The sequence below is a fragment of the Caloenas nicobarica genome, chromosome 2 (assembly GCF_036013445.1).
Source record: "Caloenas nicobarica isolate bCalNic1 chromosome 2, bCalNic1.hap1, whole genome shotgun sequence".
NCBI lineage: Eukaryota > Metazoa > Chordata > Aves > Columbiformes > Columbidae > Caloenas > Caloenas nicobarica.
This window is the reverse complement of record NC_088246.1, coordinates 138,358,778-138,385,418: the sequence shown is the minus strand read 5'-3', so window position 1 is coordinate 138,385,418 and position 26,641 is coordinate 138,358,778. Positions and strand designations below refer to the sequence as shown.

The following is a 26,641-nucleotide window of genomic DNA, read 5'->3' as shown; positions in this document are numbered from 1 at the left end:
GGCTCTGGTTTTGTTTCTTGTGAGTGAATGCATGCACGCCGTGGATCCTCATTATTCTTATTTTGCTGTACCCCAATAATCTCCTCAACTGATATCTGAATCTGTATTTTATGTTATTGGAGTGCTAACTAATTGTATAAACCTTGTTTCTAGTTAGTTTATTGGCTGCACTTTTCCAGCCAGAATAAAGTCTATTTTGGAACTTTTGTCTGCCTAAAGCTGACTTTGGGGTTCCTCTGTGACACTTGATAAAAAACAAGAATCACGTATTTTCTTGATTCCTAAAGGAGAGCTAATACTACCCCCAAGTACTGTATTGCCCCAGCTTTTGCACCTGACAGACCCGTCCCCAGCTCTGCGTGTGGGCTGTTCTCCAGGGTCTCTGGTCCCTGCAGCTGCCAGGCTCCCGTCACGCACTGCAGCAGCCTGCACCTCCAGGGACTGCGTCTTCCAGAGGCTTCCAGTGTTATCCTACCCCAGTCCCTTCCATGGCAGAGATGCCAGCTGACATATTAGACGTCAAACAGCCTCCTCCTGATATTTTGTTATGTAATAACAAGATACGTAGCCTGGATGCCAAGACTGTCTCTGAAAAAGTGTTTATTGTTTGACTGCATAATTGAGCATCCATGAATAATGTAAAAAGATGTGTTTACTCTTAGAACAAGAAAGCATTTGGGTAAAGAATTGCTCATAACTGCAGTGAGAAAGAATCCTACCTGGAGTAACTAGAAATTATTCCTTCCATGAATGCTTGTTTTGTTGTGTTATAAAGAACACAAATAAGAGTTAGTGTCTCATTGCTGTCCTGCCAAACCAACTTGCAAGTTGTAAGGCAGGGTAAATTTCATTCACAGTACTATTTTTATGCTTTAAAACCACACAACTACAGCATTTGCCATGGATCAAATGTTTATTTATTTAAATACTTCGGCATCTATGACTTAGTTTAGATGTTTGACAATAATTTGCATACATTATTTGTAAGGAGTGAAAAATCAACAAACACATTAACATTTCTGAGATTCTGATGTCCATAGAGAATTTCAGTAACGTTATTTGCATTTATAATGTTACTTCTGACTACTACTTTCCTTCAGTCCATAAAGAAAATGAAGGCTCGTGTGTGATGCCCAGAAAGTTAACAGAATCACGAAAAAACAGATTTTGGCAAAAAGCAGACAAAGAAGTTTCTCAGTTCTGAATTCTTTATGGAAATAGCCTTTGTCCATAGCCCTTATTATACTACCTGTAGTGCCCGCTATCTGTTACCACTTGAGATGTCACCTCAGGTGTCCCAAATCACTTAGGAACTTTGGTCCTGCAAGGAAGAACTTCAGAGGATGGTACAATGCTTTCTTGGTGTGACATACAGCTCAGCACTGAGCACGACTTTAAACTCTTGGAGACAAAGACTGTCACGTTTAGTTTGGTACTGACTTGTAGGGTTTGTACTCTCTTTGTGCCCTCATACAGTCTGGTACCATGGCTCTGTCGTTATCAGTGCCTTGTAATAGAGGGGATGAGAATGCAACTTTTCCGTACACTTGCAGAGTGTTATCGAAATGGCGCTGTGCTGTAAGAGAGGCACGTGCTGTGTATGTGAAGAGCACACAGGGATGTTCTGAGCTGGGCAAACTAAACCACACCTCAGGTCTTCTTTCCCCTTAGTGATTTGTGATTGTGACACTTAGATGATTTTGCTGCTCAAAGGTTGTGGCTTCCAAAAAGCAAAACAAGTACCCCTAATATCTTCATGTTTACTTTAATTTAGTGCATTTTTATTGTTCATATTTTGTACCGAAAGAAAACCCTGTTGAAAGGAAAACGTCACAGCAGATGGCATTGGAATGCAAATATAAGGTTTCACAGGAGCCCTATTGGGAAACACTGTGTTGGAGATGCACAAAATTGCAATCCTGCAAATGACCTTACAATGTGAGGAGGGAATGAAGAGAGGTTTAAATAGCAATGATTGCCTTCTTCCCCATTCCCTTGCTCTTTCTCTGGGCAGAGATCAATAAAAGACAATAATGGTAGAAACTACAGGCACTTGAATAAGATTAAATTACCTTAATTGGGGTTAATTGAAAAGAAATGGTGAAACTCAAATTAGAAACAATGTGCATTATATTCAAATGTAATTACAGAAAGGAAGCACGACTTGACAGCAAGGATAACAAACAGTACTACATATCAACAGAGCATATTAGAGCTGGAGCAGCTGTTTTTATGGTCTAGGTTGCAAGGCTGATGGCTTTTTTTTTTTTTTTTTTTAAACAACAGTTATCGTCTCTTTCGTTTCAGAATACTAAGAATTAGGCCTAGTTGCACATTCCCATGTGCCACACTGAAAAATTTAATATTCAGTAGAATGATTCTAGTTCTTAACTGCCTTTTTGTTTTGTGGCACCACCGGTGGGTGCACCTGTGCTGGCTATTGTGCAACAGACACCTGTGTGAGGTGGACCTGGCAGCCAGCACTGGAGACTCTCTGTGTGCTCAGCAGGAGACCTGCAGCAGGCCAGCAGGAGCTGGTGAGGTATGAAGGGTTGGGCAGGGGCTCGAAGAATTTGGTAAACATCAATAATTTTTTAATTTCTCCTTGTGAATTCCTTAAATAAGTTCCACTCTGGAAAAAAAATAGTATGATTCATGGGGTCACAACTTTGATACTTCTAGACAAGCAATGGACACTATGAAAAGGTGAAGCGTTTTCCCTGATATTACACCAGCTGGAACATGGCTCAGTCCCTTACAGTGTTCCATGGCAGGCTGTTCTGCTGGAAAGCAAAAGTACTGCAGTTACAATGATATAGTTTGTTTGTTGAAAATACTACTTCTGCGAAAGGATAATGAATGTGGGATAGAGTCAAATGAGAATTTCTCACAGAATCTAAGTGGCCAAAAACTTTGGGTAAAATATGTGTGCTGGGAATTACACGTCAGAATAGTCTAATGCTAATCCTACACTCAAAGCATGTCTACCAGTTTAAATTGTATATTTTTTACTTTGGTTAAGGATTTAGTCATATTTTTAGAAGTACACTGTGGCTTCTATTTCCCAACTTGTGTTTTGAATCTTGCAAAAATCTGGCCTGTCTTTTGTTATATTTATCAATTTATTTCTTAGGATTCTGGCTGGACCTGATACTTTTATTTTTGCATTTGTAATTATCTTAATATTTAGCACTTAAGTACTAAAAAATTTTTGTTCATACAGTGCTTTATAGTTTCAAAGTGTCACACAATAACTCACTATTCATAAACAGAATTAAAAAAAAATCTACTAAAAAAAGTGGTTTATAAAACAAGGACAAATTAGCAAACATCAAACTAATGCATAGTACAGAGGTTAGTGCTTTAGTGTAACTGAACACATGGGGAGAACTTCAGATTATAAAAATTTATCCAGTTGCAGCCCTCAATGTCAAGGCAACTCTCTTCTCTTAGCTGCTGTATGTTCCGTGTCTATGTCCAGATCTGACAGAGCACAGTAGAAGAGCATCTGAACATATTTTGTTGTTGTAGCTGTAATACATAGCAAAAATGTGTAGCTGAGACAAAGTTATGATATATCTTAGACAAAGATATGGATTTCGATGAATTTGAAACCACTACACAAATATTAGTAAAAACTTGAAACACCTTAATCAATTGGATTGAGCACATTGTAAACAACTAAAGGCAAAAGGAGCTCAATAATTAAACAAAGTCTTGTTTAATCTATGTTTCATCAACACTTTCATTGAATTATCGGATTGATAGCTGAGTTCAAACTGAATAAAAATATTAAATTTTGATTTTTCAAGATTGCCTGAATTTGAGGAGTTGAAACTAATCTTCAGGCCAGTAATTCATTATTTCGTAATTTATGAAAGTGCATGTACTCCTCTGACTCGGTGAAGCAATAATGTTCTAGTGTTTCTGCCTTCAGGGTGCCAAACTGCATACATTTAGTCTTCACAATCATATGTGGCTTTTATTGTGCCAACATAGTGAAATGGCTCAACACCACAAATATTAGATGACCATATTATATCTACATAGTGAACTGTTTTGTACAGGTATGCATGGTTTTATTTTCAGGACCATGTGATGAAGCAAATGATCTCAGACATGCCGTATACAGTAAAGTAAAACTTCATAAGGAGAAAAGATTTCAAGAAAAATTATTCTTTCTCTCTTCTGACCAAGCATGCAAGATTTTGGCACAGTGACTAGGACAAGATCATGTTGCTTACCAGTGAGCTGCTGTAGATATTTAGGCCTTTTTTCAACTGGCAGATAGACTCCCAAATAGTATGCAGGAACCCCTGAGAGGGCAATGCCAATGCCAATAAGGGAATTGAGTGTGTCGCTGTAGAGAGGAACGATGACCACGAAAAGGGAACAGAAACAGTATACTATAGGGATGAAGAGGTTAAGCTGTGGAGACAAAAAAATATTCCTACATTTATTAAAAGATGCAGTAAATACTCTACTGTAAAAATGTCAGCCTTTTCAGATTAAAATTAGACAGTCAACAATAAAAATATAACTATTGACTATATGACTACCATGTACTTTATCTTTTGGCTGCCTAAAGTCAGTACAATTTGCCAGCTTCTGTGAACACTGCTGAGAGCCTCTGATCTGGTATACACCTGAGTATCTGACCATTTTGTTGTTTTCAGACCTGCACAAGCTCAGTTCCTTTTCAGTTAGTAAGAGATCAGTCTTTGAAAGCAGTACTTTAAAACTGAGCAGCAATGGCTGGTATTGCCTCTAATTTCAATTACAAATTTTTAATTGTAAGCTTGATTGAGAACTAAGTGAGCTGGGCTTTCAATTGCCATGTTGATGCCACAGAAGTAACAGACTGAGTTACAACTATTTTGCTTGCACACTTAATAAATATAATATCATAAATACAGAAAGTTGCAACAACCTCTTTATGGATTTATTTTTCACTAAAATATTTTTCACTGGCTGTTGTAATGAGCTTTCTCAAGAGTCCAGTAGCTGACATTTGAACAGTAGCTGAAAATCCTGAGAGCTTACTGGTATAAATACTTCTTTTTTCCTTATTAAGATTAAAAATGTAAGTTGATGAAAACCAACTGCTACTTTTCAGAAAAGGAAAAAGTTTATTCAGTTGTGGTGTTGACTAAGCTGGCAAATGCTGATAGGAATTAACCAATCATTATCTATAATCTGACTGTAATCCTTGCTTTAGTAGAGTTCATGACAAAACTGCCAATAAGGCAAGATTTAATCTTTATCTTCCACATATTTTGGGGGCGAGTTTGTAAATGTAGTGTGAACATGCTTCAGGAAAATTTGATCTGCTCTGGAAGACTGAAAGGTTTTCCAGCAGTAGGTGCTTAAGATATTTTACTCCTTTGCTTGAACCGCATATTTTATAGTCTGGGTGTTGCACCTAAGCAAAAAAAATGTGTTGGTAAAAATCATGCAGGAGGTTAGGGAGAGAGAGTGACAAGAAAGAAATGTTTAGACAGGGTGTTAGTTTGGATTTCTCATAATTTTTACTGCATCACTGCAGAGCCAAAATGCAGGCCATGGAGCCAAGAGAGCGCAGGGAAACGGATGCCAACGCGTGGTTTTGTGTGCCTGGGGGAAGCTCTGCATTTCCGTCCCTGCTTCCCAGACAATCACTGGATTACAACTTTAGGCACGCTTTATTTCTGTGCAGTCTCCCTCTCCTAACTGATAGCCGGACAGTCTTCTGCAATCAGTCATTAAACTTGCATTTTACCGTCTATGACCACTATACAGTGGGAGGGAACAATCAAAATATATTCAATTGTTCAAGCTTTTGAACTTCTGCATGAGCAGAATTTTGGGCATTTATGGCCTTTGGAGGAATTTTGCTGCATTTGTTAAGTCACATAATTTTGCTCAGAGTGTGAGCCTCCCTGGTACCCCATCTTAGCTCAACAGAAGTTCACTGTGAACAAAACAAAAGGGGGTTGTTCCAGGATGGACCAAGAACCCCAGATACTTATTTGTTCCTTATTTATTTTGACATAAAGACAGTTATAAGATTGAATGAAAGGAAAAAGAAATTATAAATATCATTTAAACCTCACAGCAAAAGTACCAGAACAGATGCTCTTCTGGAAACTCAAATGGCTTTTGCTCTTTCATTTCTTTTCTTGTATGTTAAAGGAAATTTCTATGGATGAAAAAAATAGTCTATAACATAACTATTAATGTTACAGGTGTGGCATTATGGGTCACATAAATACGTACCTTAGCTGTTTTTTAGGGCTTGTTTCCTCTCTTGTTTACTTACTTTAATAGGCCGTGGTCTATGTGGCTGAGTATATCTCAAATATATTAGTCCTGCGATAGATAGACCCACAAAGAGCCAGTAGTTGAAGCTGTAGTAATTAATGAGGAGGAAAACATCTTCCACAAGGAGATACAGCATAGTAATTAAGCCCTAGAGATAATAAGAACAAAGACTTTTAAATGTGAAAATAAATACACCTTACAAAATGAAGAGGCAGTAAAGTTATAAACCGGCCTCTTTCCAACATATATGGCTGGGCTTAGGAGACCAGGTCCTAAGAGGTCTAGGTTTTGTGAAGTTGTGTTTCAGCACCAGCAGAAACCCTCCTAAGAAGGCAGGTGAGGAGACCCAGACTCAGCTGCGCTGTGGAAAAGGCTGGTAAGAAGCTTTCTGTAGGCAGCAGCTTGATCTGTTCTTCTGGTTGGCTTCAGTCTGAAAGCAAACTTTTAATGCAGTTTCACTGTTGGAGGCTCCCACAGCTCACCCCTACATTGAGACTATTAGAGTAAATTCTGTGGTACACAGTTATGCTCTGGAATGGAAATGCCTGCATGGAAATACCTAAAATACCAGGAATTTAATGTCTGTTTTAACAGATGAGCAGAAAAAAATTCCACTGTGAAAAACATGAATGGTGGCATATTAAGGGAGTACAGCTCATCTTACTGATGCAAAAAGAATCTCTCTGAGAAGAGTATTCATAATGAGATCATAACTTTTAGTAAATTATTTTATGTCAAACAGAACTGGTATGATAATCTATATGTAACACAGGGCAACGGAACACACCAAATAAAATACATGTTCTAATAAACAGCAGTGAAATGTATTTGAATAATTCTACCTTCTCTGTTTGTACATATCCTCTCCCTTATTTTAACCTATTAGATGTATGAGTTATTTATTAAAATAATTTGCACTAATTTTATACCTTATGGTTCCTTGATTTTGTGTCACAAGATTCATTTGTATAGTGATAGCAGCAAAAAGTCAACATGGTTATAGGCATCCAATGGTGCGAATTTAATTTGAAGTGCTTTGTCACTCCTGTTATAACTAGAGTCCTAGAAAATCAGCCTGTGGCAGTGTCTAAGAGATGTTCCTGCTGTATTTTTCTTCAGTGACACTCTGAAAACTCACATAAAGACTTTAACAGCTCCTGTCTACGCCGTTACATATTTAGTCATTCTATGTTCTCTAAGTAATGCTATTGTACTTCTCACTAATCTTGTTCAGAGGGCATATGAATGTGAATCAAGCCGTTCTCTTTCCACTGAAAAAAAATCCCACCAGACAAAATAACACCACTGCCTTCAGTGTGTTTTAGAGATTGTGGGCATTTGAGGAAGATTTCTGCAGCACAGGAGAAACAATGGGCAGAGGTGACGTGTTGTACTCCCTGAGTCCCAGGGCAGGCACGGGGCCACTCACATTGAAGAGGAGAGCAGGGACTGGTGTGAAGCGCTTTACATGTATCAAGCTCAGGCTGTCAGGGAGGTGTCCTTCTCTGGCTCCAACATAAAAAAGCCTGGAAAAAAAGAATTAGGAAACTCAACCAGACAGTGAGCCAAGAAATATCTTGTTACTTTCCGACAAACGCATCATTAATTATTTTATTGCTCTGTTCTAAATGCTGCTCTCTTCTGAAGTGACTTTAGTTTACCAATTAGTGCCGACCATGAGAAGACACTCCAGATCATGACAATCCTTCCATCATAAATAATTTGAAGTGGCAAAAATTATGTCACTTTTACAATGTAAAATAATGTAAATAATGCAGATTAAGAATAAATTATTAATTTTCAATTATTTAAAATAAATATGATATTTCATACCTAGATGCTGCAATAATTGATGAGTTCAAGCCACTATAGCAAGACATGGCCACTGCTATAGGAATTATCCACTTGGCATAGCTAAGGGTTTCACCGCCAAATGTCTGTAACAAAAAAAGAAAACAGTAGTGAGGCCTGTTACATTAAGCATGTGGACAATCCTGAGAAACTCTCATGAAAACACACCAGCCCAAAATAGCATCATAGCCTATGCTTTCCTATGACACCGATAAGAACTTTGGAAATTAGAATTTGGAAAAACTGATCAGTATCAAAATAAAAATATCAGATACATTAAAAAAGGTGTTTTTTAAATATATAATTTCTAAGCCTAGATCAAGTCAATGAGATAACAGATTAAGATGTATTGATTTTAATATATTCTGACAAATCTTGACTGTAGTAATCTATGAGTTATAACTGTACTTGTATATAAAAGAATGATAAAGTTTTAAAAAACATTTCACTGCATATTTTTGTGTTGAAAATATTGCTGTAATCCTGCAGCAAACACCACACACTGTACATCAGAATGATAGCGAAAACCTCTGGTTCTCAAACTGCCCAGACTTTCCCTAGCTCTTTCTCTGTCTGGCCCTGGCAAAAGCATCTTCTATAATGAAGCACTGTTAGGAGCAGGTTTTACAGAGTTTATAAGAGGATTTTACAAGAACAGATTTATTGGATACATGCTTTATATACACCTTCTAATATATTCTTACTCTTACATGAAAACAAAGTTTAAAACAAAGAAAAAATCTTCAGCATGGAATATTTCAATTGTTTTGCCAAGAAGTATGCTACCTGAGATTCTTCCGCAGTGTCATCCATACAGTAACTTTTGTTTTACTTGTTTTATACAACTTACCACAGCCACTGCATCACTTGTGAGGAGAGCTGACATGTCCAAAACTACATAGTATGCTATATTAGTCAGCAAGTAAATAATAGTCACAATAGGCATTGAAATTGCAATAGAAATGGGTAGATTCCTGCAAAAGGAAAGTGTCAGAATTATTTCATGTTCTTTAAATATGAAATATTTAAATAGAAGATCGTTCCCAAATTCAAGTGTTCGTGAATAGATACCTCCATCCCTTTTTGTAATCTGTCATTTTCTTATCATGGGGTTACAAAATAAAGAACAGCCATGTGTGAAACAATTCCATAGGCAGCTTAGTTGTCTGCTTGTGGGTCTACCACCAGTTTTAGAGAAAAAAAGCATACATTTATACTTGTAATTTTTATATACTGTCTCTTATATGAAGCGATTTAAGAGAGCACTTAAGCAATGAGATTTAAATGTACACTTTGGTGTTTTCTTGACTGTAACATTTTTTTCCTGACTCATAACCTATGCATGTCCCAAGAAAAGGTGGACTACAGCAGTCTGAGTAGGTGAGCTCAGCACTCCCACAGGCTGGACAACCCTGTGAAGAGGAGGAGATGGTATTACTAGCGTCACTGTGGACTTCTTTATTTTTTACTTAACATTTCATCTTTAGCAAAATTAAACATTTTGCCCATAAACAGTAATGCTGAAGATCACATGATAAAACAGCCATAAGCCTGACACTGTCTTACTCTATTGGTGCAAAACAAAATAACTGTTCCATCTGACTGAAAAGAAATACGGAATTTTAGAGGGCTAGATGGACCCACACTTTTCCCTGCTTTCAGCATGGATTTGTTCTCCTCCTTTAAGAATTCTGGCCTAAAGCGTAAGGTGTAAAATACATATATGCAGACAAGTGATTTATTAGTGTGATACAATTGGTGAGAGAGGAAGATAATCAAGAAGTGTTCTCACACTTATTACTTCTTTGGAAAAGAAGAAGGTTTTTGCTGAGAAAATAGTTTGACTAATTTCCAGTCAGAAACAAATACAGAGCAGCTTGTCCTGCCATCACCTGTCTTACCAGGACATTCTTCAGTGATTCAAAGGAAAAGCACACATTTACCTCTCGGGATTCTGCATTTCCTCGGTGACATAGTTGAGTGTGTCCCATCCCGAGTAGGAGAAGAGGGCTGAGTAGAGAGCCAGAGCGATCATCCCTGGGTTTGTAGCTGAGCCCTCAAACGGAGCTCTCAGGTTTTCTGTTTCTCCTGTAAAAACAGTAGGTACCAATTGTCTGTTAACGTTTCAAGGATTACGATGTAGAAGGATGCTACACTAAAAGTCTTGGCTAACCAAAAGGAACTGAAACCCCACTGCATCCAGACTACATTACTACTTCTGAAAGTGCACAGCTTATATTTTCACTTGGAAAATAGGAAAGTTCCATTCAGACATTCAGACAGCTGCATTTGTACCAGGAGACAGCAGAAGATGTTTTCCCATGTTTGTTGTTTGGATGTGACTTGTGTAATTCTACCAGAATTCACAGCGTTCTTCTCGTCTCCCAGCATTGCCGTCCAGCCTGCCACGGGAGGGAGCCATACCGAGGTCGTGCCGTGCCCTATGAGCCAGGCAGAGGCAGCTGGGAAAACCAATTTCAGTTCCTGAATCTGTCTCATATTTCTTCCTCATATCTGTGCTTTCATTTTCACTAGATGAATTAGCGACGACTGGAGGGGGAACTCCTGGAGACATGGTCCTCAGTGCAGTGCTCTGCCTCACAAAGGAGACTGCCCCAGAACTGGGAGGAGACTTTAAAATATTTCCTTTCAAAATTCTCCTCTAGTTTAGCTCAATCGGTTAGATGACGACCTGCAGAGTGTTGCAAAATAGATGAAATGTTAATGAAACTGTGTAAGCTTTCACTGTAGTTCTGGAAAGGGGAAGAAAGGCCTTACTGAGTTTGCAGAAGGAAAGTGAACTATCCAATATAAATGGAAATGGGTCAAATATTAAGGAAGATAGAAACATGCTGAAACCTCTATTAGGGAAGAAAGTAAGGTCTTTGTTATAAAATGAAATAATTTCACTCTGTGGTTAAACTAAGGAGTTTATAGATACCACAAAAGCAATTCAGTATTTAAAGAGCAGTAACTACCAGGAGACTATCCAAACTGAGGAAGGTGAAGCTGCAAGACATACGCACACTTTGAGGAAGAAAATAGTTGAAAGCAAAATAAAAAGAAAAATCCAGAAGGTCCAAGAAAAGCTTTTTTAAAGTAAAGACAGCTCATATTCAAACCCAAATACATTCACAGTGTTTTAAAACAAGAGGTGTATCTGAGCCCATCAGAAGGAATGTGGCAGGGCTAAAATATATTAACTGTTCTTTTCATTAAAACAGCTGCTGAGTTTCAGGGAGTACATTGACCCAATCACAGCTTCCTCCAGAAGTCTGCATCATTCCTCTTCCCAGTCCTTTCTGTATTTAAGTGCTTGGCTCTGCTTAAACAAAGCAAAGACGAGACCTTTACTACCAGTAAAAGCCCTCAGCATTTTGTGTTCCTCACAACACTGTTTCCTCTCTGCCTTCACCCTCCCTGACCCCGCGGAGCAGCGCTAAGGACCCGGTTGGGTTACATACAGCAGAGGGAACAGCCCCTGGCTCAAACTGCATTGGGGTAGCTGCCAGCCAGTGAGCGGCTGGGAGGTTCGAAGGTGGCAATTTAAAGCACAGGTAAATTTGTGGCTGTGGGGACAGGAAGAAGCTGCTACACACCTTTTTAAAACTGCAGCAGCTTGTTTTATAAGGAGGACTAGTCATTCGTGTAACTGTGCTTTTCTTGTGCATCTTCACATTCCCTCCCTTAGGACTGGGTTTGGTTGTTCAGGTTTCTTTAAACTTGAACGAACCAGTGACAAATGATGCGCACAGATAATAGCTAAACAAAAAAGCTTTCTTAAAGCCTGATGTAGCTTTACAGAGTAACAGCTGATGCAGCTGCAGCTAAGGAAAGGAGAAGGCCAGCAAACATGGAAAAGCGAAACGCTCATTAGGTTTTACAAGCCAGTTTCAGCAGGAGAAAAAGACAATTCCCAAATTGAAGAGGGAAAACCATCTTTATTTTAATTGAATAAAGATACAATGGCTATTTAAGAATTTCATGGGAAAGGAAAATGAAGAAACCTTAGTAACTAAGCAACAGAGCTAGAGTTGGAAGAGACTTCACTGTACCAGAGACCCAAATTAATAAAATCAAATCTATTGTCATATGCAAAGATCAGAGGTAGCACCAGAATAAACTGGTCTCCAGCTTTTCAATGTATTCAGTTTAGTCCTGTTGCTGCTGATACAAGGTGGCTCATCTGTCCTGTGATGTCTTATGAAACCACAGTGATTCACCAGACTGCACTATTAGTCTTCTCCCTTGTTTCTAGGAACAAGCACGTCCTGTCGTCACTGAAGGAAAGGACAAGAGTTCCTCCCCCCTGAACCTCTCCCCTCACAGGGTGCTGCGGTGGCTGTCTGGAGAGCGATGGGTGAGGAGTGATGCGAAGGATGTGTCCAGCAATTTCTATTATGCTGTCCTGTCAAGTATCAACTTTAGCCTTTAACAACGAGTGGTGCATGTTGCTTCGCCACACTAAGGGTAGAAGAATAATTAAACCTGTCCTGCTTAACAAGCCCTAAAATTCCTCTTCCTACAGCAGATAGGTGTTTTTCCAAAATAAATAACATTTCATATATAAGTCTTAAGGAGTCTTATCTTCCTGCACAGATTTCGAAACTCATATAGGGTTCATTTTTAAGAATTCAAGTAAATGAAAAATATTCTTACCTTTACCAATTTTGTAAAGGCCAACAGCTATCACCAAGATAAGAGCCAGAACTTTTGCATATGTGAAAATATCTTGTACACGGGTTCCCCACTTTACATTAACACAATTAATAAATGTTAAGGAACCTGTAGAGAAAAAGAAGGAGGAACACTGCATGAGAGCAGCACTGATATTTTACATCACATACAGCAAATTTCAAATATATCCTTCCAGATATCACCCCTCTTTCAAGACATAAAATCAAATTTCACTCTTTCAAGACCCCCTAGATTTATTAAAGCAAATAAAATACATGATTTAAAAGTTATACCATAGTTTTTGGAAGATATTGTTTTCATGACAGTAGGTAAGACAAAACACATCAGATCTTGAATTTCAGGACTAGCTCCTGATCCTTCTAAATAATATTTAGATTTTATTAAAGCTAGTAGAGTTTCTCACTTTCAGAAGGTAAGGTTTCTCAATCTTTTATTTGTGCTGAAGTTCTTCCTGAAGTTCTCCCTGCTAATTTGAGTTCTAGTCTACATACAGAGTATGGACAGATTCCGCACCAAAATGTTTGGATGCGGTTTACAAGATACTGAATTGAGCCAGGCTAGCATGCTGTTCCTCTGGGCCCATGGTTTAGGAGCTGTGCCATTTATACTTTGACCCAAAGTCTGAAGATTAGAGAAGTACTTACAGAGTTCTCTTAAGCTTCAGTTTTGATAGAATCTAAGAGAAATAACAAAGTAGTGAGCTTGTAGAGAGTGGGTGGGATTAATTAATTCTCCTTTCCTCTTTCTGCCACATGATTTGCATTCAGTTTTGCTGCAGAAGTTAAACCCCATTGAGGGGATAAAGTGCTGTGACGAGCCCTGCTGTTCGGCCTGGCAGGTCCACCAGGAGCTGAGATGTGTACCCACCTCCTCTTGCTCTAGCGCACACACACACGGCATCATGGGCAGTGTATCTCTCTTGGAGCTCCATAATTCAAAACAGAGGTAGATGAGGAAAGGACAGGCTGTGCATTGGTATCAGGTGTGAAGCCCAGCTGCTGGAGAAGACAACGGGCCAAATGCGGCATGGATGGTCCAGAGCGCTCTCAAGCATGGATCAGAATGAGCTATTTCTTCTCTGCCAGACTTGTTGGTCTTTCCTTCTGTTTCTTTGACCTGCCTATAATCTACACTTCAGTTTTGAAAGGAAGAAAAATGGTTTTGTAATGCTTAACATGAAAACCATTTAGAAACCTTTCTATTTAGTAAGGAAATTAGCATCTAACCACAGATGCTCACAGAATTTCTTGCCTTCATTACCATAAGTGACTGCAAATTTGACAGAGTGTTCTGTCAGCTGTCAAGTTAATAATAAACCTATTTACAGAAATGGGACCTGATTTGCCCCCACTATTTCCTATTAATATACCAATGTTGTGCAATGGAGATAGATTTTTGTTTTTATTCTGGTATTAAAAAACCCCAAAAGGTTATTGAATGATTGTTCATTTCTAGTGTCAGGTTTGAATATAATTTTAAATATGTCTGTAAATAATGACCTCTATAAACCTTGCTCTAGTAAGTGTGGCATATATATTGAAGTAAGATTTTTATGCTCTATAGTTTAAAAAAATCTGCTTAGTAGAATCAGTACCTCAGTAGTATATACCAGTAACTGTTAGAATTATAGGTCTATGTCTTGAAAATTATAAAGTATTGACTGAAGCTTTTGATACTGAACATTTAGGAGTCATTTGTGATACTATATAGTGTTATTTGAAACTTATAGCTATTTGTCCATCTGCTAAAGGACAGATTTGTAATACTTATCTGTGTGTTCACTTAAGACATACATTCATGACCAGGTCAACTCTGCAGAGCGTCTGATTACACTACACAGTTTTTCTAGAGACAATACTCATATTAGGCAGAGTATTTCTAATTCCACATGAATGTTCAGATTTTTGTTCATCTTTTACGATTTGCAAGAAATGGGGAGAGAGGGCAGGGACCAAACGTGGGCTATGAATTAGGCCAATGATTCACAGAGATATATGTATCTTTAATCATCAGTCACAGTTTCCCTCAGCCAAATTGCTGTAATTCTCCTCTCTCCTCTAATAAACTCAGCTCCAAATAAAATCCATCTGAATAAAAGATTATTAGTTCCTAAGAAAGTGTTTTAGAGAGGCAAAAATTATTTTCACAGAAGGTTAAAGAAGAGAAAATCAGAAAAATCTCTCTAGGAACCTACAATTATAACTCTTGACTTCTACGAATCACAACTTTACTTACAAATACAAGCAGCTGCAATCAACCTGACTGCATCATACGGTGGCTCACAATGAGGAAAAATTGGTTGAACAATATAGTTAGCAAACGTGATTGCTATCACTGCCTGAGTTGTTGGTTCGATAATTAGCAAGGAAGACCACAATCTGATGAAGGCCACAAAGGCACCAAATGCTTCTAGGATATAGGCGTAACTGGCTCCAGATTTAACGATGGTTGTTCCCAACTCAGCATAACACAAAGCTCCGAACAGTGAAAACATCCCACCGAGTGCCCAGATGACTAAGGAGAGTCCATAAGAAGCACTGTACATTAAAACACCTTTGGGTGATACAAATATCCCAGAGCCGATCATGTTCCCTACGATTAAAGAAACTCCATTTAGTAATGTGATTTCTTTTTTCATCTGCATTTTTTCACTTGTGTCTGCCATATTGTCCATTTCAGCTTTTCCATTCTTAGTTCTGGATTTTTTATTATAGCATTTTCTCCACGAAGCTGACATCTTCAACTATCATTACCTGAAAACAAGAGGAGAGACCATCTTTTGTAACACACATGGCATCAGAGACTTGGATAGGATAATCAGTATACAAGGCATAAATGCTACAAAGAACGATTATTTTTATCTTGCAGTCCAGGATCCACATACTAGTGGACTTTCTTAACTTTCATTTTTCCCTCCCTTTTTAATGGCTGTGAGGCCATTCTCTTTGTTTATAGATCCTGCACCTTTCCTGAACTCTGAGTTCACTTTTATTATTTATCTTGAATTGTAATTCTACGTTATGTTATTGAAGATATCTTAGGGATGAAAGAGATACTGTACCCCTAGAAACATGTTTTAATACAGCTGGAGTGTCCCCCACGGTTATACCTCTCCCTAAGTTTTGCTCTCATCCCAGGAAGAACTTGGCTTTATTATTATTTGTTTCACCAAATCACATCATCTAAAATGATATGCTGAGGAACACAAGAGAAAATAGAGAAAAAGATACCAAAAACTCCAGCCTCAGGAGGCTAATGTTAATGTGAAGACAGAGAAAAGAACTGTAGCTGTTCTTGGAGATGAGATTGCTGCTGCAGTGAATAATGAAGCTTGTTTAGTTATTAACCTCACTTGACTTCTGGGCAGAAGCCACCAGCATGCACAGGGATTGAGGTTTGAACATCCTGTTCCTGGAATACTTTTGTACAAGGGAGTCCAACAAAACACTTCTGTAAAAGCTTCCTGCTCTGGGGCTCACAGGGCAGGATCCAAGTATGCTGGGAGCTGGGGAGAATGATGTAACTGTGTAGCTGCGTCAGTAAATCAGCCTTGTACACACATCACACCCTTCTGGGGCTGAGGTCCTCAGGGATGGGGAAGGGAGACGTAACAGCCGGGACTGCAGCGACTGTCTCGGTTCTTGGGTCCTGCTGACTCATAATGATGCCTACTTACAACAATAACTATTTTTTGGTGCCAGTCTCAAAAGAAATTAATTTCTCCTTCCCTTCCCCCCTCCACATACACTCTCACTTCCAAAGAAGATTTCCTCAAAAGGGGCTGAGCTAAAGTGAAGTTCTCTGAGTAGAACAAAGCTCCTCCATGCGACACTGGCCAAAAACTCTTGATCACAAATTTATGTTGTTAAAACATGGGTCAATGGCCAGTTTAAAACAAACAACCTGCCTGCCACAGACTTCCCAAAAGGTTTGCTTTCCTTTGTAAAGCGTCTTTCTTTTAGCAGCCCTTAACAACTTATATGTGTTCTTTTCCAGCTTTTTTTGGTACAACTCAGTTTCCTAGTTGATCAAATAACTAAGGAAGCCTGATAAGGATTAAAGATTAAAAGGTATCAAACTCTTTTTACAGGTTAAATGCTTTTCTCATCCCAATGGCACTTTATCTAATTGCAGGAGAACTGTGGGAGCACTGGAGTAAAGTTTAACATTAATTCTTGCCATGGGTGTTCAAGCATGACTACTGAGTCTCCCATCTTTTGCTGACCTCCTCTTCACACACAGGTGACTCCTCTTACTTCTCACTTTGTCCCTCTATGAATAAAAAAACCATCACCTTGGTCTGCGGGAGGACTTTCAGGCATCCAATACACCAGTTATATATCTTTCTAAAAACTCCTGATAAGCATTCCCAGTTTCCTACTATTAAAACAGTTTTTCTGCTTGTGTGAAAGAAAGGAGGGAAAAAGCCACCCCCACTGCCCCCACTGAAATACCAGCTGATACTTCCAGAACCTCCTGGCTCCGTTTCTGCCTTCCACGGCTATGTGAAATATTGGCAGAAACTCCCTCCTGTGATCACAGCTGTCCAGGAGCCCATCAGGACAGCAGCATGCCAGAAATTTGGGCAGAACTCTGTATTAATACTACTTTGTTAGCAGAGATGGTTTAAAATTACCTTGTGCTTTTTGTGTCTGATGTGGGATTTTTTTTAATTTTTATTTTTAAATATGGGTCATTCAGAGCACTGGTTCTGAGCCAAAATGCATGAATTTAAAGTGGTTACAGCTCAAAGGGAGCAAAAATTTAAAATGAAGCTGTTCCCAAGGTGTTGTGAATGTGGAGCTATGTAAGCAGTGATCAAAACCAATGGCTATCAGTTCTCCTGGAATGAAGTCTCACTGATAAATAAGATAAAGTTATTTCCCTATAAAGTAAGACACATAATGCAACTGGTAGGTTGTTACTAGTAGAGGTAATTTGTGCACAAAGTATCAAACCTGAACTTTGATGTCTAGTGTGGATGACCCAGTAGCTAAAGGGAGTTTGAGCATTTGAACTGGCAATGCTACTTGAGTCTAGTAGAACTTTTACAATCTGTAGCTTTCATGAGAGCACAAAGGTAAAGATTAAATTATTTTTATAAGTAACAGTATGTTTGGCATATTTTTTTCTTCTCTCTTGTGCTAACAAAAGGTTATTTCAGATCTCTAAAAATGTGTAACCAGAGCTGTGTAGGGAAATATTTCTTTCATAAATAAGTGACTGTGGATGAAACCATTTTGAAAGAAAAACAATTAGATGAAGAAACAGTTCAAACTTCTGTAATTTGAGAGATGTCACATTAGCAAAACTTTTAACCAGACCCTGAACCAGTCCATGAATAGGTACCAAAAAAACCAAAGGATGAGTAATTCAGTTTCCATAACCAAGATGCGTAACTTCGTTGTAGTAAAGTTACTCCAATTTATATCAGCTGATAATCTGCAAGAACAATCAGAGCTGTAAAAAGTTGACTTCTTACAGAGGGGTGGCCATTTTCAGTTGGAAAAACCTGTATTATAATAGGTAACAAATCCTTACTTTGAATCCTCTAGCATGGAGGAAGTCAGAGTGAATTCCTGAGAATGGAAAGATTTAATTTATGCAGCTCCCAAGAAAGGGAGCTTCTTTTCATTCTGGCATTCTGCTTTAGCATGGTTGAATACTTAAAGGCTAACACTACTGCAACAATAAAACTTTATGGCATCGAAAATATCAGTACAGGTATTTTAGTAGCTTTCGTGTATGAAATCTGAAGAGCAAGACATAAAAGCTTTCTGATATTGAAAGAAGGTCCCTGCTCTCTTGGTGCTCCTGAACTGTGACAAGCAGAAAGAGCTGCTGCTCTCTGGAAATCAGAGATCCAGACAGGCATCAACATGCTGATGCACCCCGGAGGCTAAATGAAACAGCTGCAAACACTATCCTGTGCTTTGTGTCAGCAAGTGATCTCCACCACAGAACTTCAGATCCCCGTTTTCATGCAGGTCTTGCTCTTCCTTAGGGTATCCCTCAACAAATTAGGGAAAAATTTCCCTTCAGAGAAAAAGCAGAATGCCTTGAGAGCACACACAGGCACAATGGCCTTAAACCTTTGCAATCTTATGTTTACTTCCCAGAAAGAACAACAGAAAGGAACTTGTAGACTGACATCTGAGAAGTTAAAGAAAACAGTAACACCATACATGGGTAATACTCAATAGTTCGTTTTTTTAGTCAAGCCATTGCCAGAAGTCATAGAGAGAAGTGAAGGGAGAAGGGACAGCTTCATAGTAGCTGAAAACCAGAGCTGAAATCAAAGAGAGATCTTCCATGAATTAGTGCAGGACTGGTTTGGCAGGGCAGGATTTTCTCAGGCACTTCCCATCCTTCAGGGATCTACAGCCTCATGAGTGAATTGCCTGTTTCTTGAGAAGGTAATTAACTTTTGCCAAATGATTAAGCAAGTCTTGGTTGGGGTTATCAGAGTGTGACATCTTACGAACTGCTCCATAGACTTTCAGAGGGACCAAGCTGCCTCCGTTTGTTAGGACATTTTGAAATTCTCAGCTTCTAATTCAAGGAATACTAGTAAATAATCAGAGAATCTCTCTCAGGGACCACATATTGTTCACTTCAGCAGACTCCCTTGGAGGCTGAGGCCATTTAGAAAGCCATCTCCTATCAAAGATGTGGGAACATGCTAGACATCAAACTTACCATTTAATATTATTTCAGATAATTTCATGGCTTTTTCTCTAGGTGATTGTTGTCTACTGCCACATAATTTTTCAATAATCAAAGTCTGCTACACCATTAAGGAACCTAGCAAAGTCAAACCAGACAATAAAACTGATAAAGCCCCAATATTTTCTAGCTTCAGTTAGAAAATGAATGACATTAAGAATGGCATTTAAACCAAAATCTAGCATATTTTAATTATGTTTGTATTAGAAATCAATATGTGTGTAGAAAGCCATTTTAAAAGTCATGAGCAATCTCTTATTTTCTCCAAGTACACTCTGGGTAATTTTTTCCTGCATGCAGCAGATTGACCAAAAATGAAAAAGCCCAACAATATGCATCTATATTAATAGATGTTGGAACATAAAATCAGATGAGCCAGCAGTTTTCAACATGACCAAAAATGTGTAGATCAAATTTCAAAACACTGTTGCTGAACATGAGCACCAACAGGTCTTAAAGGGAGTATTCATGGCAGATTATGCTGTTGAACATTTTCCAGTGAGACAGGGGACTGAGCAAACAAAACAAGATTATACGTTATGAAGGAACAGCATAAAATAAAACACCCTTAGCAATAATTTAAAAAAATCTCAAACAACAACAAAATCCATTTTGATGTGCTTTGGAGAAAACTTATCCCACTCAGTAGGAAATGAGCACATTTCCTTTTGGTTTTTAAATTTTCTGTTTACAAAAATATTTAATGAATTAATGCTTCACATGCTCCAATTGCATTACTGTGGTCAGAGGCTGCTTTTCCTGTGGGAGGGACTTGCTCCACCCCCAGTACTCCATTCCCACCCCAAAGCAAATCACAGAGGCTATTTGAAAGAGAAGCTACTGTAATCCAAATCTAAGAAAGGCATTAAAAAGAGGAGGTAGCAGCTTACCAGAAGGCAGGTGATATGCTTGCTTCCTCTAGCAGAGAGCCTACTGTAATTGAATAGTGACTCTCTAGCTGCTGCTCTAAATAAACACACATCTGTTTCAACAGGATGGGTAAGTTAACACCAATATGAATAGCCTCTTCTCTCACTCCCAGTTTATCCTTGTCTATAGCTACTATTTTTATTACAGTAGCATGAATAATAAAATCAATGAGAGCTTTCAAGAAAGAACGTCCCAGACTCTCTGAAATGTGGTTTCTCCAAACAACCTCAGTTGAGGTCATTAGCAGGCAGAAGCAAGCAGCTTAAATATCAGCTGCTCTCTATTCCTTAGAAAGTTGAGATAGAAAGAAGACAAAAGGAAGACTGACAAAAAAAAAATTCCTTCTTCTACATGTCACTGAAACCAAGAACCACACTTTTCCAGATGTTAATGTGAAACAAATGCAGTCTAGTCCCTACTCGTTTATTTAGAAAGCCATGATGAGACTTTTTACTAACACTGTACACAAAGAAGATGTTTATTCTTGTGGCATAACTTGCCAAATCAGAAAGATTTTCAGAATAGGGAAACTAGAAAAGAGTGGTACTTAACTGAAAATTATAGGTATTATTTTGTTTCAAACAATCTAATGTTTGTCTGTTTACTTTTTAAAAAATACATATTTGCTTTCAAATTTAATCTACTCATTGCTAAATATGTATCAACTCAGTTATTTTTCTTAACCAGAGAATTATATATCTGTGGCTTTTCCAATAACTTATAACATGATGTGTGGTACACAAAACAGGTTGTTCTGGTGTAAAGGTTTTAGTTATTTTTTTAAAGCTTATTTAATTAAAATAACATTAAAAATAAACGAAGGAAGAATTACTTACCGAATGTATTTGGCTTTCTCTTCTGAAACAATATGTTGCCCTGTCTATGAAGTACAAAGTTAATGAATGCAAGTTAATGAATGCAAGAGCACTAACCTGGGATTTTTGTTTTCCATGAATGACAAGGCCAATAGTAAGGTAAAACAGGTAGGAGGTGATCCAGTAGGTAAATAGTCTTAAGTCACTGGACTGAGCTAAGGAACCAGATAACAGGGCTTCATCAGAACGGGCTACTGATCCACACAGAAAAGTGAAATAATTGAATTCAAACACAGATATCCCTCAAATCACGCTCAGTAATCCAACTGGAAAACAAGTGGGAGAGTTGCATCATGTTGCACGTTCCATACTGTAACCCACAGTGACCCAAAGGAATAATAAAAGCAACCCAAATCTTTCCCTCGTAAGTCAGTGCTCCTCCTATTTCTTCCTTTTAAAGTAACATCTTGTAAAAACATGCTTTCTGTGGTAGATCGAGACAGGTCTACAGTTAATGTTTACCCAGAAATGGCTGTGCTATTTAAAAATACTATTCGAAACAGGTATATGACAAGTATTATGAACAAACAGCCTCCAAGGTGCTTTATTTTTATCTGTGAAGGACAGTTACTTATCCCTGAGAGCTCTCTATGTCTGACTGAAAAGATTGCACAATTCCAGCTGCCTGCAAGTCCGTGCTTACGTACATTATAATATATCAAGAAACATTTTGGCAACAGAATTGTTTTGCAGGGATGTTGTTCTCTGCTGGACGAGCAGAGAGGCTGAGTGCCACATTCTTTAATCGGGGCCTCTGTCATCTTAAAAATTTTTCTTCTGTTAGGGCAGTGTTAACAAACTGTAGCTTAAAAACCAGAATACATATTTTTAAGAATCTGTAATTACTTGCACTCTGAAATTTGAACTTGAATTTGTCCTGTTTCTGATTTGGGGCACCAAACTGTTTCTCCGATGCTGAGGAACTCTGTCATCAGACACTTGCCCCCTCTTATAGCTGGAGAGTACCTTCATATTATTCATATATCCCCCTTCTAAGCCAGCTTCAGGCTTTTGTTTTAATTCTGTAGAGGCTGCATGTTGGATCATGAAACAAAACAATTTCTTCATTAATGCTTCCTGTATTACTATTGGTCTGACCCTGATAGTTACGTTCTACTTGGCATTTCCCACAAATTTACAGTAATGGCACATAAATCAGTAATGAGCAATCATAAAGCATGCAGTATGCATGAAAGACATTTCTTTCTCAAACATTTCTTCTGTGACTGGAAAATCTAGTTTCTTCGCAAAGGAAGATTACACTCATCTTACATTTTAAGTAAGTGGGATGGGAAATGTAAAGTTAACGTGACTTTTATTTTTTCTCATTCATTTTCACAGTCTTGCAGAATTTGATTAGCACTTCTACAGTGAGGATTCTCCTATGCCAACTTACTGCTCATACCAATTCTTCTGTGTGTTGTAGCTACACATACACACACTTGCTTATGGAAAAACAAAGTGAAGTACACTTGACTGAATAAGCTTGTGACATTTTCTGGTTTCTTGCCTACATTTCCATTACAGCACAGGAAGGCTTTTCATACTCTGCACTGGAGATAAGAGTACTTCATTCATTCATACCCTCTTCATTCATACCATTGCCCTGGTGCAGCACACAGTTCAGCTGCGCCACTGCCAAGTGCTCTACTTCTCGTGCCCATCAGCTCTGCCCCCTGCATCTCAGTGCTCAGCCAGCACAGGTTCCTACAGTCCTCATCTACAACAGATGCACTTACAATTAACCATGGTTGGAATAATACTGGTGAGCATCCTCTGCCATTAGGTGCCAGAGTCTGAATGACAAAGGCCACTCTTTTTGTTATCTTGGTAAAATCAGATCTTTACTTATTATACTTTCCCATTAAGTTGATGCAGGATATAGCATAGAGTCATAGAATCATAGAACCGTTTCGGTTGGAAGAGACCCTCAGGATCATCAAGTCCAACCATAACTTAACTGTAGCACTAAACTGTGTCCCTAAGAACCTCATCTAAATGCCTTTTAAACACCTCCAGGGATGGTGACTCCACCACTTCCCTGGGCAGCCTGTTCCAATGCCTGACAACCCTTTCCGTGAAGAATTTTTCCCAATATCCAATCTAAACCTCCCCTGGTGCAACTTGAGCCCATTTCTTCTTGTCTTATCACTTGCTACCTGGGAAAAGAGACCAACACCCTCCGTGCTACAACCTCCTTTCAGGTAGTTGTAAAGAGCAGTAAGGTCTCCCCTCAGCCTCCTTTTCTCAAGGCTAAACAGCCCTAGTTCCCTCAACAGCTCCTCATATAGCATACTGCACAGACAGTATCAAGGAACCTCTACCAACCACATTAACTCAACATGCGGGAGCTGAACATGAGGATCATCAAAGCTTTGCGCATACAGCAGTGAACGCTGTAGCTGGTCAGTTTGGCAGCAACACAGGCAGGACTGAGCTCTGCTTGGGCTTCTTCATCATTATATGCACACACCAGTTTGGGTTGGCACTAGTGCAGAATATTTCCAAAGTTTTGGTTTTGAAGAGTAGCAGCACATCACCAAGACCAGGTGGCTTCAAGGTGCTGTGAAGGACAAGTATTATAAAGAAGGTGAATAATAACCTAATGACACAAGATATTCAGTGCAGTAAAATTAAAGATGATTACAGATACTTGAAACAGTTACACTACTGAGTAGGTGCTAAAATGGCATATGAAATCTAATGGTAACAAGTGCAAAATAGTATGTATAGTCCTATGCTTCTATTTTCCACCTGTACATGTAAAAAGACATTTTTACATGTACATTTTAAAAGGCTCTCAATGAGCTATTACAACGCAGAGAAAAGCTCTTATTGTAAGAAAGAACACTGCTCTGAATCATCATCAGCATTCCTCCTTGGAGTGAAAAAGCTGAAAAATCTGTTAGGAATTGCTACAAAGAAGTGGGGAGTGCACAAAATACTGCTGGGTATTGGAAGGTGTGGGGAAAACCAATCAGCTTTTCAAATGGTTGTCTTCTGAGAGCTTACAACCCTTTTGTTGGAGAGCAGGGTCCCACCTGCCACATCCACAGAGCGTGACTATAGAAGACACCCCGACTTGGGCTTCCTGACAGAGCAGTTCTGCATGAACTGCATGGCTGTGCCCGACTGTCCTGGCTGACCCTGGACTTGCTGCCACAGTCAAAATCAGTGCTGAGTGTTCCACTTGGACAGAATCTCTGTTCCTCTTTCATAGTACTTGAGTTAAATGACAGAAGTGTCAAGACTGATGGATTGGCTCATCTGTCTAATTGTCACCTCCACACACCCTTCACACACCCTGTGTGGCTCAGGCACACAGCCTCCACCTCCCTTCCCCATGCCTACCTCAAAGTTTTCTCCTTATCTCTTCTTCTGTATCCCTGAAGTCTTGAGTGTGGCTGCCCCCTCCTTCATTTGACTCTTCAGGAAATCTGTGCATGCCTAACATGTTGGAGAGGACAGGTTTATTGATGCTCCTCCCTCATGAAGGGAAACTCCAGCTCCAAGAAAAGAAGAAGAAGATAGGACCAAATTCTATCAAGCAGCCTCAGGGCTTCCTTGGAGTGCTGGGTTTTGGCTAGAACAATAGTCATGGCCTTACAGATACATGTATATTCAGGACTGGGGGTAGAAAATTACTCTTCCTGCAGCTGTGCCACCTCTGGGTGATGTCAGATGAAGAGGGGCAGCCAATAGTAATTGGAGCAGCAAGAAAACCCCATTCCTGAATGTGACTCTGTTGGCCAGATTTATCATTACTATTATTATTATTAGCCGACCCCAAGCTAGTTCAAAGGAGACTTCATAAGGCAGTGAGATGCTCTTTTCCGTCAGCCGGGTGTCCTACCAGTGTGTCCTCATCTTTTATCTCCAAAATTTCATCTCCACTATGAAGACACTAAGGGTGAGCAACTACCACAGCACCTGGAATGGCTCTGGGATCTGTCTCACCCATTCTCCAGGGCTCCTCCACCCATCGCAACGACCTCTGGTGAAAAACAGCTCATGGGGAGCTGGCAGAAAAGCTGCAGCCAGCCTCACTGTCAGGCTGCAGAACATGCCAGAGGTGAGTGACTACAAAGGTGCAGCAGCAACACTGGGAAGAATCAGTAGCACGGATCACGTGTTCGGAACAGAGCCTGCCAGACTGTACAGGCATCATCAAGTACCGTGCACAGCACGTACAGCTAGGAAATCTGGCATCTGTGCTGTGCTCTAGTTCTGCTCGCTCTAAGGTAGAAGTTGCTTTCAGTGAGTTGTGAAATAGGAAGAAGGTGCAGACCTGCCACCTGGCAGGCCAACAACCGCTCTCAGCCTTTTTTTTCCCCTTTTTTTTTTTTTTTTTTTTAAAAAAAAAAAAAAAAAAAAAAAATCAGGACTGCCTTTACCTTCTTAGACATAATTTAAAAGAATAAATTACAAAGTTTGCAACTCACGCAGACCCTGCTACAAGAACAACTTACCAGTGGGTAAAAGGATATGCCTAAAGAAGCCTCTCTTCTTCTAGACACTAAAACTACAATTCAGGTAAGCTCATAATACATGAGGAATTTTCGAGTAAGAAATGTGATTTTCCTACCTGAGATGACAGAATCTTTCTTTAGGCACTAGTATTAACAAACAAATGTGGCTTAAAACATGACATGCAGTGAAACACACAGTTCTGGCACCAAACTCCCACTGGGAAGGCTGGCAGGTTTCCTCAGAGCCTGTCCCTGCTAGACATCTTCAGATCTGTTCTACAGAAATCACAACCACTCACTGCACCTTTACCCTGGTCTCAGCTATCTAGTTTGAATTTTACAGCCTTCAGAGGGAAGCAGGATAAAATGCTAATTCCCAGTTTATGCCAAAAAATTATTTATAAAAAAAATTAACCCCCCTCTTTTTTATCCAGTAAATTATAATCTTATTCTTGTCATTCAGTTGACAAATTAAGGCAGATATTGAAAAAATTAAGCTGTTGGCAACTAGTAATGCCTACACTGAAGCTTGAATCATTGAAATGGAGCAGATCTCACATCTCTGTTGGTTTCCAAACAGCTCTTTCAGCATTTTTCATTTATTGGCACCTTCTTATACAGCAATTTAGGTAGATTTCAGCTTTCTTGTACCAGAAGTTTGGATTTTCCTGAAGTTTAGACAGTGTTACCAGAACTTGTAATTATTTGTGTCCGTGAAAATCATTTGCCTGTGCTGTTTTCTGACAAACTAAAACCTGTAATTTCTTTACTGGATTTGAAGCCACCTAGGTA

General features: G+C 39.0%; 1 protein-coding gene across 5 annotated transcripts; it reads right to left on the bottom strand.

Moving 5' to 3' along the window:
- Positions 1 to 894: 894 nt before the first annotated feature.
- LOC135985074 (Y+L amino acid transporter 2-like) lies at positions 895 to 21,667 on the bottom strand. Of its 5 annotated transcripts, none has more exons than XM_065628003.1 (10): positions 21,438 to 21,667; positions 15,085 to 15,602; positions 12,811 to 12,936; positions 10,095 to 10,239; positions 9,002 to 9,125; positions 8,134 to 8,237; positions 7,730 to 7,826; positions 6,299 to 6,448; positions 4,245 to 4,428; positions 895 to 2,783 (listed from the first exon to the last, which is right to left on the bottom strand). In XM_065628003.1, the coding sequence occupies exons 2-10, from the start codon at positions 15,584 to 15,586 to the stop codon at positions 2,662 to 2,664; spliced, it is 1,554 nt and encodes a 517-aa protein (XP_065484075.1). In that variant the 5' UTR covers positions 15,587 to 15,602; positions 21,438 to 21,667; the 3' UTR covers positions 895 to 2,661. The 5 variants fall into 5 exon arrangements, with proteins under 5 accessions (XP_065484075.1, XP_065484076.1, XP_065484077.1 ...); XM_065628004.1 differs by lacking the exon at positions 21,438 to 21,667 and adding an exon at positions 20,466 to 20,664; XM_065628005.1 differs by lacking the exon at positions 21,438 to 21,667 and adding an exon at positions 19,549 to 19,606.
- Positions 21,668 to 26,641: the final 4,974 nt, after the last annotated feature.